The sequence below is a fragment of the Moschus berezovskii genome, chromosome 2 (assembly GCF_049115385.1).
Source record: "Moschus berezovskii isolate FMDL1 chromosome 2, NW_MosBer_1.0, whole genome shotgun sequence".
NCBI lineage: Eukaryota > Metazoa > Chordata > Mammalia > Artiodactyla > Moschidae > Moschus > Moschus berezovskii.
Window position 1 is genome coordinate 115,481,151 of NC_142461.1, and position 18,661 is coordinate 115,499,811.

Below are 18,661 nucleotides of genomic sequence, written 5' to 3' on the forward strand. Positions count from 1 at the left end.
CGTGTAGGTAAAAGGCAACTCTACAGAAGATCTTTGTTATAGTCACCCGAATGTGTGTTTGACTGGAATTGTACTGAATTTATACATTAATAGGGGGAAAATTAACAGTTTTACCATGTCCAGTTTTCCATGTGTTCATGGGTTAAAGATGAAAGGAACCAATAAAATTGGTTTGGTCTATTTTTCTATTGTTTCTTAAGGAAGTTGTGTATCTCTTCATTTAGTTATGTCCCTCCATAAAGTAAAGTTCTTATTTTCATACAGGTGTTGCATATACCTGTACCTAATTACATTTTTAAAACTATGTGAATGGGATCACTTTCGTCCCGTTGCTCTGGTATACACAGCAACCCTGATGAACCTTCTCAGCAATTTTAAACTCTATTTGCGTGTCCAGTAAAGTTCACCCAAGTTCAGGGCGGGAACTTGAAAATCTTCCTTAACTGAAAACAAAATTTTTTAGAAGAAACAGTTGTGTGTAAGTGGTGCATAGTCACTGGTTTCCAGCCCCTCCCATCCCACCCCCCACCCCCCAAAAAAAAGCATTCGTTACTTTGCAGTTAATTTTCTCATCTTCTGTGAAGCAATAAGGCAGGTCTTGCCAAAGCCTTTCTTTAGCGACATAGTGCATGTTCATGGAATGCTCCATTGTCTTCTAAATCCTTTGGCCCCAGCCCGCATGGATGGGGAGGTGCGATATTATCTCTGTGTGGATGAGCATGAGCCCGGGGTACACTTTTGCAGCAGTGAACATGGCACCACAGGAAAAGCTCAGGGCTGAGAGTTCAGGAGACATGAGGGTCAGCTTCATCACTTTGTAGCTGTCCCTTAAGTTCTCCATGGGTCAGTTTCCCCAACAGAAAATGGGGATGATGCCCCCCCATCCCCCAGCTATCCCTGGGGAATCATTGGTGGGGCCAGGGTATTTAACTATTCCTGTAAGTCATAGAGTGTTGTAAGCATTCTTATCAGAAAAATTGTTCTAATTGTTTCCTGAAATCCAGCTAATATGTGTGACTCTGGGAGAATTCAAAACATCCCACCGTCATCCTGTAAAGATCATACTATTCAGCTTTGAGGATGAGCTTATTGCAAAGCTTAGCTTGGTAAAGAACAGCAGCAAGTGCTGGTCACTAGGTCCTGCGTCTTAAGCTTCCTAGGAAATGGCACCTGAGTCCATACTCCTCAAAGACACTCTGTGGGGTGGTTTAGTCACTAAGTCATGTCTGAGTCTTGTGACCCCGTGGACTGTAGCCCATCAGCTCCTTGTTCATGGGATTCTCCAGGCAAGAATACTGGAGTGGGTTGCCATTTCCTTCTCCAGGGGAATCTTTCCAACCCAGGGATTGAACTCAGGTCTCCTGCAGTGCAGACAGATTCTTACCAACTGAATTTGCCCTCTGGTACAGATTCTTTAAACTCTGTGCTAGAGGGCAAATATTCCTTAGCAGTCTCCCCCTCCACCCATACCAAGGGTAGGGTATGAACATCTCTATTGGTGTGTCAGTTTAATAATTCTGTGATCAAAGTAAAAACATTATTTGCTCACTTATTAGTATGGAGAATTAAACATAGTTTCCCTAATTTCTCAAGAGAAAACTTGTTTTCCAGAAATGAAAGATATAGCAAATAGGTAAAGAACCTTCCAGATCCCTTAGGCAGAAATACAGACCAAAGGGTGGTTAAGCCAACCATTTGACTGTAAAATATACCTGTGCACAGAGGCGTAGGAGTCAGTCTCCTAAAGAGTTGATTGAGCTTTAGAACTTTTGATCATTAATGTTAACTGAACAGAACAAAGGAGAAAAGCAAAAATACCTGTCAATGAGGATGAAATTTGTTTCATCTGGATCTTTAGATCTTGGTGTCGCATCTGTAACCTGGGAAGGAAAAGTCAAGACCATATTTAATGGACGTTCAGGGAGCTCCCCTTCCCCATCTCTGTACTTCATGCCCACAGCAGTGTGTTCTTACATGCCTGGCAGTGAGGAGAGAGGTCCTTCACAGCCTGCTCTGACAGAGTCCACTTTTGCTTGAAAGCAACTGAAGCGCTAAGATAGCAGTTCAGCTGCAATAACAGAAGCCTGAGTTAACGATGGGTTACGCAAGATAAGTCTATTCCTTTCTCACTTAAATGTCTAAGTCTAGAAGTTCTGCTCCAGGAAGCAGTCAAAATTCCAGCCTTCTCTTGTGCCGTTTCACCATCCATATGGTCCAAGACGGTGGACCACCGCCACCCCAGTTCCAGCTAGAGGGAGGGGGAAAGGGAAAAGGTGAAGACCTGCTTCTTCCCCGTAGGGATGTGACCCAGAATTGCACTTAACCACTTGGCTCACCTTTTATCAGACAGAAGAAACATAGTCACATGAAAAGAAAGAATGTGTGGCCCTTATTTTGGGTGTCCAATACCCCACTCAAAATTAAGAGGTTGTAATTACTATGAAAGAAAAGGGGAGAAAGAATACTGCAAGAGTACTATTGTAACAGTTCTCTGCTCCAGCAGTGATAAATTTTATTTCATTTGATAAATCGCACTGTGAGAAAGCTGAATTTTATAATTGCCCTTCCATGAGTTAGGTGTTACTGAAAAATGAACTGGAATTTTTAAAAAAGGATTTGATTACGTTTTTTTAAACCTGGCTTTGACCAGCCTGGCGCTTGGTGGCAACTTTTCTAACCTTTTCTCCCCATAAGCTAGCCCACCCTGCTCCCATACCACCACCACTACCACTCCACAACCCCCACTAGTGATTGATGTTATTACTGTATTCCTGGGGAAGGACGTGTCTGTTTCCCTTTCCAGCTTGATATCTGCGCAGCTTCCCCCTCATTCATCAGCAAGGCCACGGTGGTAAGCAAAGCTGGCAGCCTTCCTGGGGCAGGCAGGCTGTCTCCCTTGAGGAGTCCCTGCCAGGGGCAGAAGTCACCTGGGTGGTTGGGAACACAGATGCTTTTTTCGGTGGCAGCATTGCCCAGTCACAGTGAGCTGCCATGCCAATCCTAAGTATTTTTATTTTGAACCTCTTCACCCTTGGGGTATGAAATGAGGATTAGAGAATTTGTTGCATATTGGTTTTCAGGATTTATGAGTATGAACAAAAGAGAATTCACACTCTGATCCTATGCAAAAAAAAAAAAAAAACAGACATTCTTTCATTTGGGGGAAACATAAAGGAGTATTCAAAAAAATGTTTGAATAAAGCCCTTTGTAGCTTTCTATGGCATACATGAATATTTATAACATTTAGGAGGTAGACTAGCAATGGATCAGAGGATAATATGCTGGCCGGCTGCCACTACCCCAGGCTGCATGAAGCATGCTGATAGCCACAGTTGCTGCTGTATTAGGAGGTTGGTTCTATTTCAGACATACCCATATTTAGGTGAATTTATTTATTAATATTAAGATAGTCATTTTATTTGGAATGAGAAGCCTGAGGCAAACCTCTGTTCTTCTAGAAACATTAACAGAAGCTAATTCATAAAGGAAGGAAAATGTTTTGAATCATTATATTTGGGTATCACTAATCATGCCGTTACATTATTAGCAACAATTTGTTTTCTGTCATCAATAACATTATTACAAGACTCATGATGAGAGCCCTGGACTTATATATCAAGCTATGGGAAAAAGAATCTCCAAGTAAAACTCTAAGTGTTCAAATCTACCCATTTCCCAGACCTTTCCAACACAACAGAAATCTTTCAAAGGACTTTGAAAGTTTACTTCTTTATATAGAATACATGATCTGGGCTAAATGTAGATTATCCGAAGGGTATGTTTCAAAGCAATTAAATATGTATAGAGTGTCTAAGCAAAAAATTTTGCTAGGAAATATAAACAATTCCAAAAAGTAGTCCTTGGCTTTTAGATTATATGCAGTTGAAAATAAAACATAACACGTAAACATCAATAAAAGATGTAAAACTAGTTCAAAACAGTAATAAAAGAGATGTCAGAATGGAGAAAAGATAGTTTCTTCAGCAAGTTGTATTGGAAAGTCTGGGCATCCACATGTAAGTCAATGAACTTAGAACACTCCCTCACACTATACACAAAAACAAATTCAGAATGGCTTAAAGATTTAAATATAAGATATGACACCATAAAATTCCTAGAAGAGAACAGAGTGAAAGCATTCTCTGACGTAAATTGTAGCAATGTTTTCTTAGGTCAGCCTCCCAAGGCAATAGAAAAAGCTAAAATAAACAAATAGGACATAATAAAACTTATAAGCTTTTGCATAGCAAAAGAAACTATAAACAAAATGAAACCTAAGGATTAGAAAATATTTGCAAATGATGCGACTAATAAGGGCTTAATTTCCAAAATATACAAACCGCTCAAACAACTCAGAAACAACCAACCAACCTGATCAAAAAATGGGCAAAAGACCTAAATAGACATTTCTCCAAAGAAGACATACAGATGGCCAACAGACACATGAAAAGATGTTTAGCATCGCTAATTATTTGAGAAATGCAAATCAAAGCTACAATGAGGTACCACCTCATACCAATCAGAATGGTCATCGTCCGAAAGTCTACAAATAACAAATGCTAGAGAGGGTATGGAGGAAAGGGAACCCTCACATACTATTGATAGGAATATAAATCGGTACAGTCACTGTGGAAAACAGTATCAGTTCAGTTCAGTCGCTCAGTCGTGTCCGACTCTTTGCGACCCCATGAATCGCAGCACGCCGGGCCTCCCTGTCCATCACCAACTCCCGGAGTTCACTCAAACTCACCTCCATCGAGTCGGTGATGCCATCCAGACATCTCATTCTCTGTCGTCCCTGTCTCCTCCCGCCCCCAATCCCTCCCAGCATCAGAGTCTTTTCCAGTGAGTCAACTCTTCGCATGAGGTGGCCAAAGTATTGGAGTTTCAGCTTTAGCATCAGTCCTTCCAATGAACACCCAGGACTGATCTCCTTTAGGATGGACTGGTTGTATCTCCTTGCAGTCCAAGGGACTCTCAAGAGTCTTCTCCAACACCACAGTTCAAAAGCATCAATTCTTCTGCGCTCAGCTTTCTTTATAGTCCAACTCTCACATCCACACATGACCAGTGGAAAAACCATAGCCTTGACTAGATGGACCTTGATTGGCAAAGTAATGTCTCTGCTTTTTAATATACTATCAAGGTTGGTCATAACTTTCCTTCCAAGGAGTAATCGTCTTTTAATTTCATGGCTGCAATCAGCATCTGCAGTGATTTTGGAGCATCAGTCCTTAGAGGGTCCTTAAAAAACTAAAAATAGAACTACCATATGGTCTGGCAATCCCACTTCTGGGCATATATCCAGAAAAGATGAAAGCTTTAATTAGAAAAGATAACACACACCCCAATGTTCATAGCAACACTATTTACAATAGCCAAGACGTGGAAACAACCTAAATGTCCATTGACAGATGAATGGACAAAGCAGATATGATATATATGTATGTGTGTGTTAAGAACAGAATATTACTCAGGAATAAAAAAGAATACCATTTGCAGCAACGTAGATGGACCTAGAGATCATACTACATGAAGTGAGTCAGATAAAGACAAATATCACATGATATCACTTACATGTGGAATCTAAAAAAGTGATACAAATGAACTCATTTACAAAACAGAAACAGACTCAAAGACATAGAAAACAAACACGGTTACCAAATGGGGAACCAGGGTTGAGGGATAACCTGGGAGTTTGGGATTAACAGATGCACACTAATATATATAAAAGAGATAACAACAAAGACTCACTGTATAGCACAGGGAACTATATTCAATGTCTTGGTAACAGACTATAATGGAAAAGAAAAAATATAGATTTATACATGTATGCATAATGAATCATTTCGAGATGCACCTGAAACTAATACTGTAAATCAACTATACTTCTGTTTTTAAAAAGGTGTGAAAAAGCAAAATGCAAAGAGAGGTAACTCCTTATATCAGAGAAAAATACAACCGTGTTAAATACAATATAATCAAATCCAGACTTGTTACTCTGAGCACCCGTTCAGCCTCATCTCACACTTCATCTTCTCTGTATGCAGTCCAAGTTAGTGAGACCAACCTGCTTTCCTTCCTTTCTGCCTCAGGGCTTCTGCACTTGCTGTCACCTTGGCCTGAATCCGTCTTCCTCTAGCCTTCACCAGTCTGACTCTTCCACATCATTCAGGTCTCAGTTCATGTGTCCCTCTATCCAAGTAGTCCTCCCTGACCACTCTTCAGATGTTCTTCTACGCTCCACACCTTGCCAGACAGCTGATTCTCAACAGATAACCTTGCTTCAACAACTTGTTTCACATTTTAAAATGATCTTTCTTTTTATTGTCTCTTGATTGCTTATCTTCTCCACTAGAATGTAAATGTCCTAGTCCAGGTATCTAATCTGTTCAGTTCACTGATATTTCTCTAGCACCAAGAAAGGTGTCTGGCATGTCATAAGTATGAAAGAAATATTTGTTGCACAAAAGAATAACCCTATTCCGGTGTTAGACGTGGTGAGATAGGACAATACACTGAAGCATTTATAAAGGGATTTATGTAATGATTGAATCCAAATGCATTTTTCTGTTTTATTAGGAAACCTGATTAAGCAGAATGTCCCAAGCATTTTATATTATCAATATGTTATGCAAGATGAACCCCTTAGCTTTCTGTTCCTCAGTGGACACTGTTCTGTCCACCCTCGTCCCTGTGGTGAGTCCTTTAGTGCCCTTCCCTGCATACAGAGATGCACAATACTCTGCAAGTGCCCACATGACACCTGTGCTGCCATGTCCATCCATCATATGTACAGTATACCATGAGCATCATGCTTATTACATGCTTGTATCTGTATGCCACTCATCTCTTAGACATTAAAGATCTGTAGGATGAGACAGGAGCCAGGATTCTTCCTCAGGGATACATATAGTGAAGACTGGGTCAGCTCCTGGGCCATTTTATCTCTTTTCTCTGGTCCTCACCATGCATTTATTTCCACTTGGTTGCTGTCATGGGCACAATCTTGGCAGGTGAGAGGCAGATATACTTCTACATATATATGTGGGAAAAAATTACTGTCCCAATATATGAGGATCTGAGTGAAATAATCAGAATGGTGTGAATGTGCTTTTACACATGGTAAGCTCGGGGTAATGGACTGAGGTCCTGTATCTGACAGGACAGGGGCAGAGTCAAATCAGAAGGGCAGAAAGAAGAAAGGAGAGAGCAGTCTGGCAAACCTTTAAGAACAAGGAGGGCAAAGGTTTCAAGGGGCAATAGAAGGAAAGACAAAACCTGTTGAGGGCAGGAGTGCCTAATCAAGGGAGCAGGGAGGGAGCCTGGCCTGAGCAGAGGAAGGCTGTTCTGGCAACTGCTATGAAGGGGAGGAGGTCAGGAGAGGAACAATGCCAGGTGCAACTGTCTGGACGGTCTGCTGGCCTGAACTTGAAAAACAGACATAGGAGTCTGCTCCCCTCCAGGGACGGGAGAGTGAAGGGAGAGCTCAGACCCGGCACAGGAGTCAGTACAGAGCTGGCCAGAAGAGCTGGAGATGGTTGGGGAGACCTGGTGGGCTGTTGGCCATCTGGATAGGAGTGAAGGTATAAGGTGGCCAGCCCATCCCTGAGGGGACGGTGCCACAGAAGGTAAACAGGGAAGCCCAGACCCCAAGGACCCATCTGAGAAGAGCCCTCTCTGACACCTCCTTGGATTCAAGGGGAAGGAATTACTCGCCTCCTAGCTTGAGGGACGGAGAAGGCAATGGCAAGCCACTCCAGTACTCTCGCCTGGAAAATCCCATGGATGGAGGAGCCTGGTAGGCTGCAGTCTGTGGGGTCGCTAAGGGTCGGACACGACTGAGTGACTTCACCTTCACTTTTCACTTTCACACATTGGAGAAGGAAATGGCAACCCACTCCAGTGTTCTTGCCTAGAGAATCCCAGGGATGGGGGAGCCTGGTGGGCTTCCGTCTATGGGGTCACACAGAGTCGGACACGACTGACGTGACTTAGCAGCAGCAGCTTGAGGGAGATTTGCATTGGGGACCACAGCCTCAGGGCCTCTCACATGGGCCAGGCTTGATTGCCCACAGCTGGTCACTCCCTTGCTAGATGGCATCTTTGTGCTGGCCACTCTGCAACTCAGACCCTAGGAAGGACATCTGCCTCTGGGTCGCTCTGTTTGCAGCTTGATACAGAAATAATACTAATGTTATTATATTTTATATATGTTATATAATTTATATAAATAATATACTTAATCAATAAATACCTGACCCAGGGTCACTGGGTATGCACTGTCTACACCTTTATCCAGACCAGACTCTTATATTGGTCAACTGTCCCACTGACATGCCCAATAGGACAAGCCTAAAGCCTGGGAGGTGCCCTTAAAAGGGTAGGTCTTGTTAAGACACATTCACCAAGGTTATATGTGAGTTCTTTGGACTACTCTTGCAGATTTTCTTAAAATTTGAAATCACTTCAAAAGAAACACTGAGAAGAAGGGGAAAAAAAAAAAACCTGAGGGTAGTTACCGAAACCTTGGCTTGCTACCTCATTTTTCCTTCCTGAGCTTCCGCATGTGAGTTCACATCCTGAGGGCGATTCATCAGCTTTCAGTTGGGTCCTTCTCTTATCCCTGTAGGTAAGGAATTGTATAAACATAATTCTTGCAAATAAGCTCTGAAGACCCATACTTGGAATTAGTCCCAGGAAAGTGGTGGTCCTGGGAAATTTGGAATGTGGATTCCCAAGGGGAAGCCTGGCATTCTTGGTTTGCACCCACCAGGGTAGGCTGATGAGCGAACCCTAAGGTGGGGCCTTCCCAGAGCGGGCAGGGCTGTATCAGAGTCAGGGCAGGCGTGGAGAAGGACTTGCTCTGCCTACCTGCGCTGATCCAGGTGCCTTCTAAAGGAGCATGTTCTCCTCACTTTGTCCCTGAATTACAAATCACTGTTTTAACAAGCCAGTGCTAATAGGAATGTGTCATAACCCTGGGTTTGCTGGGATGGGAAAAACAAAAAAAGATGAGAAGCTCTGCTTTGGAGTGATCAGGTATTTTTCCACTGACTGGCATTGTAGGAAAGTTGCCTGGCCTGCTCCAGGCAGGCCAACCTGCTCCAGCAGGGCCCCAAAGCCTAGGGTATAATTTTTGGCTTCATCCCTGCTGTGGCAGTTGGATAATAAAGCCTGTATCTTTTAACCTTAGTTTTTGCCAACTTTCACTGAGAATAGCAATGAATAAACAGTCACCCACTGTCAAAAATGACACACAGGACTAAAGTCTGCAGAAGGATAGAGAGACTAACTGGATGGCTTTTGGTGCTGATAAATGCAAAATTCTCCACGTTGGTCCATGAAACCACCTGCACATCCACAGAGAAAGAAGTTCAGTGAAGAGGGCTGAGAGGTTTAATTAATTCACTAGAAGTTCAAATATTAGCAGTGTGGCTTTTTTTTAAATTGTGGACTTTAATCTAGAGAACTGTCTAGAAGAGACCTGAAACTTATGAGAAATTGTTGAAGAAACTGGGGATATTTAGGCTGAACCAGAATAGATGTGGGGGTGAAGAGATGTCCCTGATAGCTATCTTCAAGTATTTGAAGAACTGTCCTGAAAGAACTAAACATCTTTGTTGTGGCTTAAGAGCTCAGAGATAGGATGCTAGGATAAATGGGGTGAAAAACAAAGGGGCAAACACTTGGACTCAAAATGATAAATGTCTAGTAGTCATAAATGTTGAAAAATGCAAGGGGTTGTCCTTGGAGGTAATGAGCTCCTTGTTGCTAGATGCATTCAAACAGTGAGAAGCCAGTATCTGTAGGCAAGCTTTGATGTCATTATGCCCCTGGAGACAGTTAAACAAGGGAACTTCTGAACTCCCCTGCAAACCCAGGAAAGCAGCTGTAGCATATTACATATTGCATTGCATGGGTCAGTGGGTGCAAACGAGGGTAGGGTTAAGAATATCAAGTTAGCTCTTCTTTGGCCTTGAGAAAGGATTCTGTAACTGCACTGACCAGCAGCACTAGTGGAGTCTGGGCACTGCTACGGCTAATGTTACGAATTCTAACATTATTGTGCAGCCATCTCAAAGAGAAACAATGGGCCTCGTTGCAAAGCCAGGTTTGGATTGCAAAGTTAAACTGAAGTTATCTTTGAGTACAATTAAAAGGGATACGTCAAAATTAAAACCATTGTTAAAATTAATCAAAGATTTAGAAAGGTAGAACGAACTCCAGAGCTGGAAATTACTGATTTAAACAATTGTTCTCACATTTTAAACTACATAATGAGCTAAAAATTATGAAGCCTCAGAGTACAGCTGTAAAGAGTAGTCTTAAAACCAAAGTCAGAATGAAATGTTTTAGCTTTCAAAACTAAAAAGCAGAACAATTACTCCCTACAAAATGGTATAGGAAGAGGTTTCTGACCCCTGCTAATTGTTTTATTATTCTTCAGAGGGGCATACTGGCAGCATTTCCCAGGGTTCTCAGTAATTACATTCCATTCAACATCTGAAGAATTACAATAATTCTACATGGAATATACTTGTGCCCTTCGGATGCAAAGCCTTTGGAGAAGTGAAAAAACAACTTAAAGTAAATTAGCAGGAAAATTATCGTAGTTACTGTTTATTTCAGGGCTCCATATATCAGAGGCTAATTATACATTGTATGTTACGTTTTCTTGGAGGTATTTGTAATATATTTCTCATGCTGATCAATGGATGTGCTGGCTTTCAGGATCCTTTATGAAAGTGAAGTTCAAACTTTTCTGATTGCTTCTTTGTGTATGAGAAATTACCCACTGCAGACACATGTCCCTTCATGCTTGCCAGAGTCCTCAAAGCAGTAATATTCAGTGAGGCATTATGAACATTCACCTGTGTGTACTTGTAAAGCTTCAGCTCTTCTATGAGAATTCCCTCCCAAATAAGTTTATTTTTTTTAACACTGTGTCAGTGTTCTCAGAGTCATCTTCTAATTTTGGCAAGCCGAGGGTCAGTGAGAGGAAAAAGCAAGGACTGGAGTTAAACAGCCACTCCAAGATTAGACTCTCTTTTCCTGGCCAGAACCTTATCGATTTTCTGCTCATGTTAGAATTAATCCACCATCTCTGAGGGACAGCCTAGAGAACAAGTATCTTGAGATGTTACACAGAGACTGAGGGCCCCAGTTACCCTCAGAAAGGCAGGAGCGAGAAATAGTGGCTCAGAAGCACTGCTTCAGCCTCACGCTGTCCCTCATGTTCCTGTCCATTTCTTCCCTCCTTTGTTTTTAACTCAGTTGAGTGCAGTTCAGAAGGTTTCCTTATAAGTTTTTATGGTAGCCAAAATTTAGGAAAAGACCCTGATGCTGGGAGGGATTGGGGGCAGGAAGAGAAGGGGACAACAGAGAATGAGATGGCTGGATGGCATCACTGACTCGATGGACATGAGTTTGAGTGAACTCTGGGAGTTGGTGATGGACAGGGAGGCCTGGCGTGCTGTGATTCATGGGGTCACAAAGAGTCGGACACAACCGAGTGACTGAACTGAATGACAAAATTAACAAAGGTTAAATAAATTATGATCCATCCATATGACTGAATACCTAGTTATTTAAAAAGATTTTAAAGTGCAGATGGCATGGAAAAGTCATAATGCCATGTGAAACATTCAAATCAAAACAAAAATATACATGACTTCCATTTTTTGGGAAAAAAAGGCTTATATATATATATATTTTATTTTTGCAAACAGTAATTTTTTTATTACAGTTACATATGCATAACATAAAACCTACCATTTTAGCTATTTTCAAATGTACAGTTCGGTGACATTAGATACAGTCACATTATTGTGCAACCATCATTACTATCCATCTCCTGAACTTTTTCATCTTCCCAAACTTAAATTCTGTATCTATCACACGAAAATAATGAATTTTTACATGTGAACACAAAAAGGGTCTGACCTGATATACTCTAAAAATGTTAATACTGGACAATGCAATTATAAGTGATTTTCTTTTCTAAGTTTTCAGTTCAGTTCAGTTGCTCACTTGTGTCCAACTCTTTGCGACCCCATGGACTGCACGCCAGGCCTCCCTGTCCATCACCAACTCCCAGGGTTTACTCAAACTCAGGTCCATTGAGTCGGTGATGCCATCCAACCATCTCATCCTCTGTCATCCCCTTCTCCTCCTGTCCTCAATCTTTCCCAGCATCAGGGTCTTTTCAAATGAGACAGTTCTTTGCATCAGGTGGTCAAAGTGTTGGAGTTTTAGCTTCAACATCAGTCCTTCCAAAGAACACTCAGGACTGATCTCCTTTAGGATGGACTGATTGGATCTCCTTGCAGTGCAAAGGACTCTCAGAAGTCTTCTCCAACACCACAGTTCAAAAGCATCAATTCTTCTGTGTTCAGCTTTCTTTATTATAGTCCAACTCTCACATCCATACATGACTACTGGAAAAACCATAGCTTTGTTGGCAACCATATGGACCTTTGTTGGCAAAGGAACATCTCTGCTTTTTAATATGCTATCCAGGTTGCTCATAGCGTTTCTTCCAAGGAGCAAGCATCTTTTAATTTCATGTTTTGACTGTGCTTAAAATTTTGTAGGTGTTTAAAGGTTATTTCAGTAATCCAAATTTCCCTGAAGTAGTCTGTTATGAATCATGACTCTCCAAAATGTGTATGCTGCTGCTAAGTCACATCAGTCGTATCCGACTCTGTGCGACCCCATAGACAGCAGCCCACCAGGCTCCTCCATCCCTGGCATTCTCCAGGCAAGAACACTGGAGTGGGTTGCCATTTCCTTCTCCAATTTATTTTTAAAATATTAGAAGGGAATGTACCAAAATATAGCTGAAGTTACTCTGTGAAGCAATGTTCTGCGTGATTTTTTACTTAGTTCTCAACATTTTCTAGATTTTGTGATTTTTCTAAAATGTGTGTGTGTTACTGTTATAATCAGAAAGGATGAAGGAGGGAAGAGGGAGGGAATCACATAATTAAGGTTAATGTTAAAACACACACTTTTGCTGGAAGATGAAAAAGGCTAATAATGCTTCAGTTCAGTTCAGTCGTTCAGTCATGTCCGACTCTCCGCGACCCCATGAATCACAGCACGCCAGGCCTCCCTGTCCATCACCAACTCCCAGAGTTCACTCAAACTCATGTCCATCGAGTCGGTGATACCATCCAGCCATCTCATTCTCTGTCGTCCCCTTCTCCTCCTGCCCCCAATCCCTCCCAACATCAGAGTCTTTTCCAGTGAGTCAACTCATCGCATGAGGTGGCCAAAGTATTGCAGTTTCAGCTTTAGCATCAGTCCTTCCAGTGAACACCCAGGACTGATCTCCTTTAGAATGGACTGGTTGGATCTCTTTGCAGTCCAAGGGACTCTCAAGAGTCTTCTCCAACACCACAGTTCAAAAGCATCAATTCTTCGGCGATCAGCTTTCTTCACAGTCCAACTCTCACATCCATACATGACCACTGGAAAAACCATAGCCTTGACTAGATGGACCTTTGTTGGCAAAGTAATGTCTCTGCTTTTTAATATGCTGTAGTGCTTAGTGTTGGAGAAGGAAATGGCAACCCACTCCAGTGTTCTTGCCTGGAGAATCCCAGGGACGGGGGAGCCTGGTGGGCTTCCGTCTGTGGGGTCACACAGAGTCGGACACGACTGAAGTGACTTAGCAGCAGCAGTGCTTAGTGTATAGAAAACTGTGGAGATAGAATATGACCACTCTGTCAACATTATCGAATATCTCATTACTGTTTACAGTGAAGAACTTGACAAGCTAAACCCTCTCCAAACCTAGAATAGCTACAAATTCTCTTGCAAATTCACAGTAACCTCAAGAGAGGATGGTAAGAACTGGTCCTGAAGAGTAGGTTCAGTCTCAGGGACAACAGCCTGCTTTTTACATCCTAAGGAATAAGCAATTAGACTAGAGCGATGCCAGTAGTATTCCTCACCTGAGAAGTACCTTGCACGTGTATGTGGTTGGTAGGGGGTGCCTCTGTCAAGTAATTAAACAGGTCATATGTCAACCAATTGCCTCCAGATAATCAACAGATCAGAACCTGCTATTTTTCATGGTCCCAGGTATCACTAAAGTAAATAATGGTGTGGTTTTTTGGGTTTGTGAGTTTTTTTGGATTCTACACTAAGCTTACCTGCATTTCAGTTTCTCTTTTTCTTTTTTTTTTTAGCGAATGATCGCAAATACTGCCAGAACTGTGAGATATTGCAGGAGCCAACCCTTCAGTAAGTTAAATTCTGCCGCAATATGGATCTTGGTGATTAAGTCCTTTTTAATGGGGCTACAGAGACATTCTGGAAGCCGGGACAATATTTGATTGTGTTAGAGACGCTTTGAATCGTGAATCCCATCGGACAAGGGCCTTGTGTTTAAAGATTTTCTAGCTGTAAAACTAGAAAATAACCATAAGAATATTATTTTATGAATGAACACAGAAAGTTCATTTGCTCTTTTCAGAATGGATAGAGACAACTAAGGCATGAATGCCAACAAATCCTGCCTCTGACCAACTCTCTTTATGACTCACCGCTTCATGTTAAGAAACTCACATCAACTCATGATGACTCATTCCATCGTTTATAAACTGGGAAGAATATTTATTGTCTCGGGGTGCTGAGAGACTGCCTGAATGTGTATAAGCTCACTTGTAAAAGGTCCCTTAGCAGGAATTCATATTAAATTTCTAGTATTTCTAGGTGAATTAAGGTGCTTTTCTTAAATCTGCACATTTAGCACAACAGCTGGTATAATAAATGCTTTAATATGAAACTGTCACTAATAATAAATAGCAAGTTTAAACTGTTGGGAGTTAAGTGGCATCATCACACCAGATCATCATGCTGGGCCAGTGCTCCTATTTCCTCAGGGCTGGGACTCTGGGTGGGGCTTGGAGCTTTGGCTCCCTCCAGCTAGTCTGGGAGTGAGAAGGTGGCCCCTGTAAAGTTTTGTGCTAACTTCACTGTATGAGTCACTTGAAGCCATTTTGCTCATTAATTTAACATGATAACCTGACATGGACATGACTTCGAGGCTACCAGTACCATCCCCTCCTATAAATCTAGTGCTCAGAGACTAAAGTTTCTCATTTTATTCATCAGAGCTATCTTTGCTGTTCTTAGCACAGGACTGGACCAAACCAAGGGTTTGCTAACACAGGATACCATAATTGCTAAACATTTATTTTTTAATGCCTGGGGGTGGGGGGGTCTAGGAAAAATAGTCTTGTCTTAGGGAGAAAGATCCTTAAAAAAATTTTTTTATTCAAATGATTATGTTTCCTCTTTCTTCCAAAACAAGAAGAGCTTGCACATCATCACTTGTTCTTATGTGGATTCTGCCAAAATTAAAGTGTCTCATATCTCTTCATCTAGAAATGTACTATATGTATAAATACATGGTCATAAAGCAGTTATACACGCAAGTATGAAAATACATAGGTGATGACTACAACAAGGGTTCATAACCTAGAATCCACCGCCCTTCAGGGGGGTCTAGGAAATTCCTGAAATTAAACACAAAATGTCTAAGAGGGTTGAAGGCCTTGAGAAGATTCTCCATGAGGTCCGAGAACCAAGATAGAATATGTTTTGTTCTAAAAGCTTCTTTGGAAGTATAATCCTACATTCTCCTACATCTCCTAGAGACATGGGGAGGGGGAATATATATATATATCCACTGCGTTTGTTGAAGTTATCAGTAACTGCTAGTAAACAACAGCTGCTCAGCTCTGAAGTCAACAATCTATAGATAAAGCTATAGGAATAGATTCATAAACATTGTGGGAATATGTACAATGTAATTACAGTATATTGTACATGTAGAGTACACTGCCAGTGACAGGCAAGGAAATTAAGCACTGTGGCATTATTTATATGTGATAATTATACTGATGAGTTTCTTCTTAGAGCAAGTGGGGCCTTTGTATCTTCTCTGCTTTTCTGTGTTCAGACCTGCAACACTCGCCTTCGCCCCCACGCAGATGGCATTCTAATTGTCTTTGGGAGTGGTGTGTGGATCTAAGGAGGACAGATGGACTGCAGAAGGCAATGTGCTATGGCAGAAAGAATGCTGGTCCAGAGTCCAGGCTGGCTTGGCCACTCCTAGTGTCCCACACTGGCATCCATGGGGCAGAGGCCACCCATGGACCATGGCTGATGGCTGAGGTGTTGGATCTAAATGGAGATTTTTTCCCCCTTTTATTCCGAAATAATGAGCATTCAAAAATGGAAGAATTCCCAGGGAAGAAATCCAGATTTCTCATTTCTCTAGAAAAATAGGAAGATCCAACAACTCAGGATGCAGGAGCTGGATAGTCACTTTTGAAGGGAACTATCTTTCCCATTCACCAGAGGTCAAATGACCTTCCTCATTCACGTCTATTCCCTGTATAGGCATCTGATTGGGCATTTGATTTCTTTAAGCCTGGTTTTAGGGAAATTGGTTGACTTCCAATCGCTCTGGTGCTCAAATGCTTTGGGGAGTGGATGAAACTAGAATGGTAACTGGGATTTCAGAACAAATAGCATCAGAGAATTAAAGGTCTAGTAGAAGTCATGACTTCAGCCTGAGCTGATTTTTTTTCTGAATATGGACAGTCATACAATCTATGCAGTAATGCTGTATGTTGTCTGCAAGTATTAAGGGCAGTTGGACTTAAGAGTCTCACTGGCTTGCTTCAGTTCAGCTCAGGTGTTAAGTGCTTTTGTTAGAAGCTAATGAGAACTATGTCTTTTTGCTACTAGTCCTCGTCTGGGTCAAAGGGAGCAGAGATCACAGTGATACACTCTGGGGGATGGCAAGGGGAAACAATTTTAATATATAACCAGGGTTGTCGGGTGAGGCTTTCATTTTTATTTGGTGTTTTTTAAAAACAATATCTGATGCAAAGGAAAATGATCAAAATACATGATTCCAGGGAAGAAAAGGGTGGGAGGGAGGAGATGGAACATCCAAGTGGAAACAGTTCAATGAATATAGTGTGTTGAAAGGTCTTGATGGAAACCAGGAATCCATGATAAATGTCATAAGTTGGAGAAAATAAAGCTGTATCTTATCTGCATATATTATGCAATGCCAATCCTACTCTTTCCTCTTTCGGTAGATCCTGATGCAGCTCAAGCTAATAAGAACCATCAGGATGTCCGGAGTTATGTACGGCAATTACATGTGATTGACAACCAGAGGACTTTATCACAGATGTCCCACAGACTAGAGCCTCGTCGACCATAGACATTTCAAGTGCCCAGAACAACGTTTGCCTCCGTCCGCAATCTTTCAAAAATGCCATTTATGCTACTGCTGACCGCATTGTCACTAGAGAATTCTATAAAACAAGCAAAACCCTGAGACATCGCAGGGCTGCATTCAGCTTACCGGCACCATGACAAGAGAAGAAATTCTTTGACTTGCATACAGCTTGCACACTCTTAGAAATCCCCTGTTCATAGTCACCTTATTTTATTTCCAGTTGTGCCATCTTCTTTGCTGAAACATAAAATAAGAGCAACATGAAGAGTATGGTAGAAATATCATTGTCAAGAGAAGTATCAAGCTCCTGATATTTTTTCTAGGAGTATTTACAGGATGAGATATGCTACAAATGGTATTTATTTGGCTACATCAGTGGTGGTATAGTTTCATAATTTCTAACTCAACATCTTGACTTGAGCATGGGGTTTTTGGAAGGTGTTGAGGAATCCATGTAACTCCACACTAGAGGCTGTATTCTTCCATCTTCATAGTCTTACCTCTGAAGGAATTGTACCTGACCACGTTACTATAAAACATTCTGGCTATTTATGTAATTTTAGGGAAGATTGGTCTGTAATTTCTGAATGACTTATAGAATAATATTTATGTTTACAATATAACTTTTTATAATTTACAAATCAGGATTGCATATATAAGAATTCCACTGAGAAACTCCAAGTTTCTTAAAATTGCCAGCGTTAAGATTAAAAAAAAAAAATGACATTCAGAAGAGCACAATATGCACAAAACATTTTTCAAAATTATTTTCCTGGGCATTAAAAAACCTTTACTATTGGCTAATTATTGTTACTGATTTAAAAAACCCACATATTTTCTGGACTTAAATGTTATTACAGATACCTTAATTTTCAGCAATTGTTTTGCACTTTCAAATAGATTGTAAATAGTTCATTCAATCAATGGTATAGAGTTATTTATTTGCTACATAATAGATATTGTGCCAAATAATTACTTTTTATTTATTTTATTTAGTATGTAATTTTGGAGTACATTTTTTCCTGTTTCCACAATTAGGCTACATTTAATGTGCAGGAATTGTATGTATGTATATCTTCTGTAAATAACAACTAGTATCTTCATTAAATATAATTGTGACAAGAAAAAGATGTGTTGTTCTCAGTTCCTATAATATAGGAGAGATAACCACTTGGTATGGTGGGGTCCTGTATTTTTTTTTAATTGAAATAAAATTCATTTATTCTAAAAGTCACCTTTTTAAAGTATACAATTTGTTGGTTTTTAGTATATTCATAAGGTTGTTCAACATCATCACTATATAATTCAAAAACATTCTCCTTATCCCTTAAATAAACCCCATACCCACTAGCAGCTGCTCCTCATTTTCCTCTCTCACCAGTCCC

General features: G+C 41.0%; 1 protein-coding gene across 5 annotated transcripts in view; it reads left to right on the forward strand.

Moving 5' to 3' along the window:
* The window catches only part of RAPGEF4 (Rap guanine nucleotide exchange factor 4), a 330,927-nt gene extending 312,266 nt beyond the window's left edge, over positions 1-18,661 (forward strand). For 4 of the 5 annotated variants that reach the window (XM_088830113.1, XM_088830121.1, XM_088830118.1 and 1 more), the window contains 2 exons: positions 14,200-14,254; positions 17,131-18,660. In XM_088830113.1, the coding sequence (XP_088686239.1) occupies positions 14,200-14,254; positions 17,131-17,258 (183 nt within the window). In that variant the 3' untranslated portion in view covers positions 17,259-18,660. Of the gene's footprint in view, positions 1-14,199; positions 14,255-17,130 lie in introns of all 5 variants that reach the window. The other variant, XM_088830124.1, reaches the window with a different exon arrangement.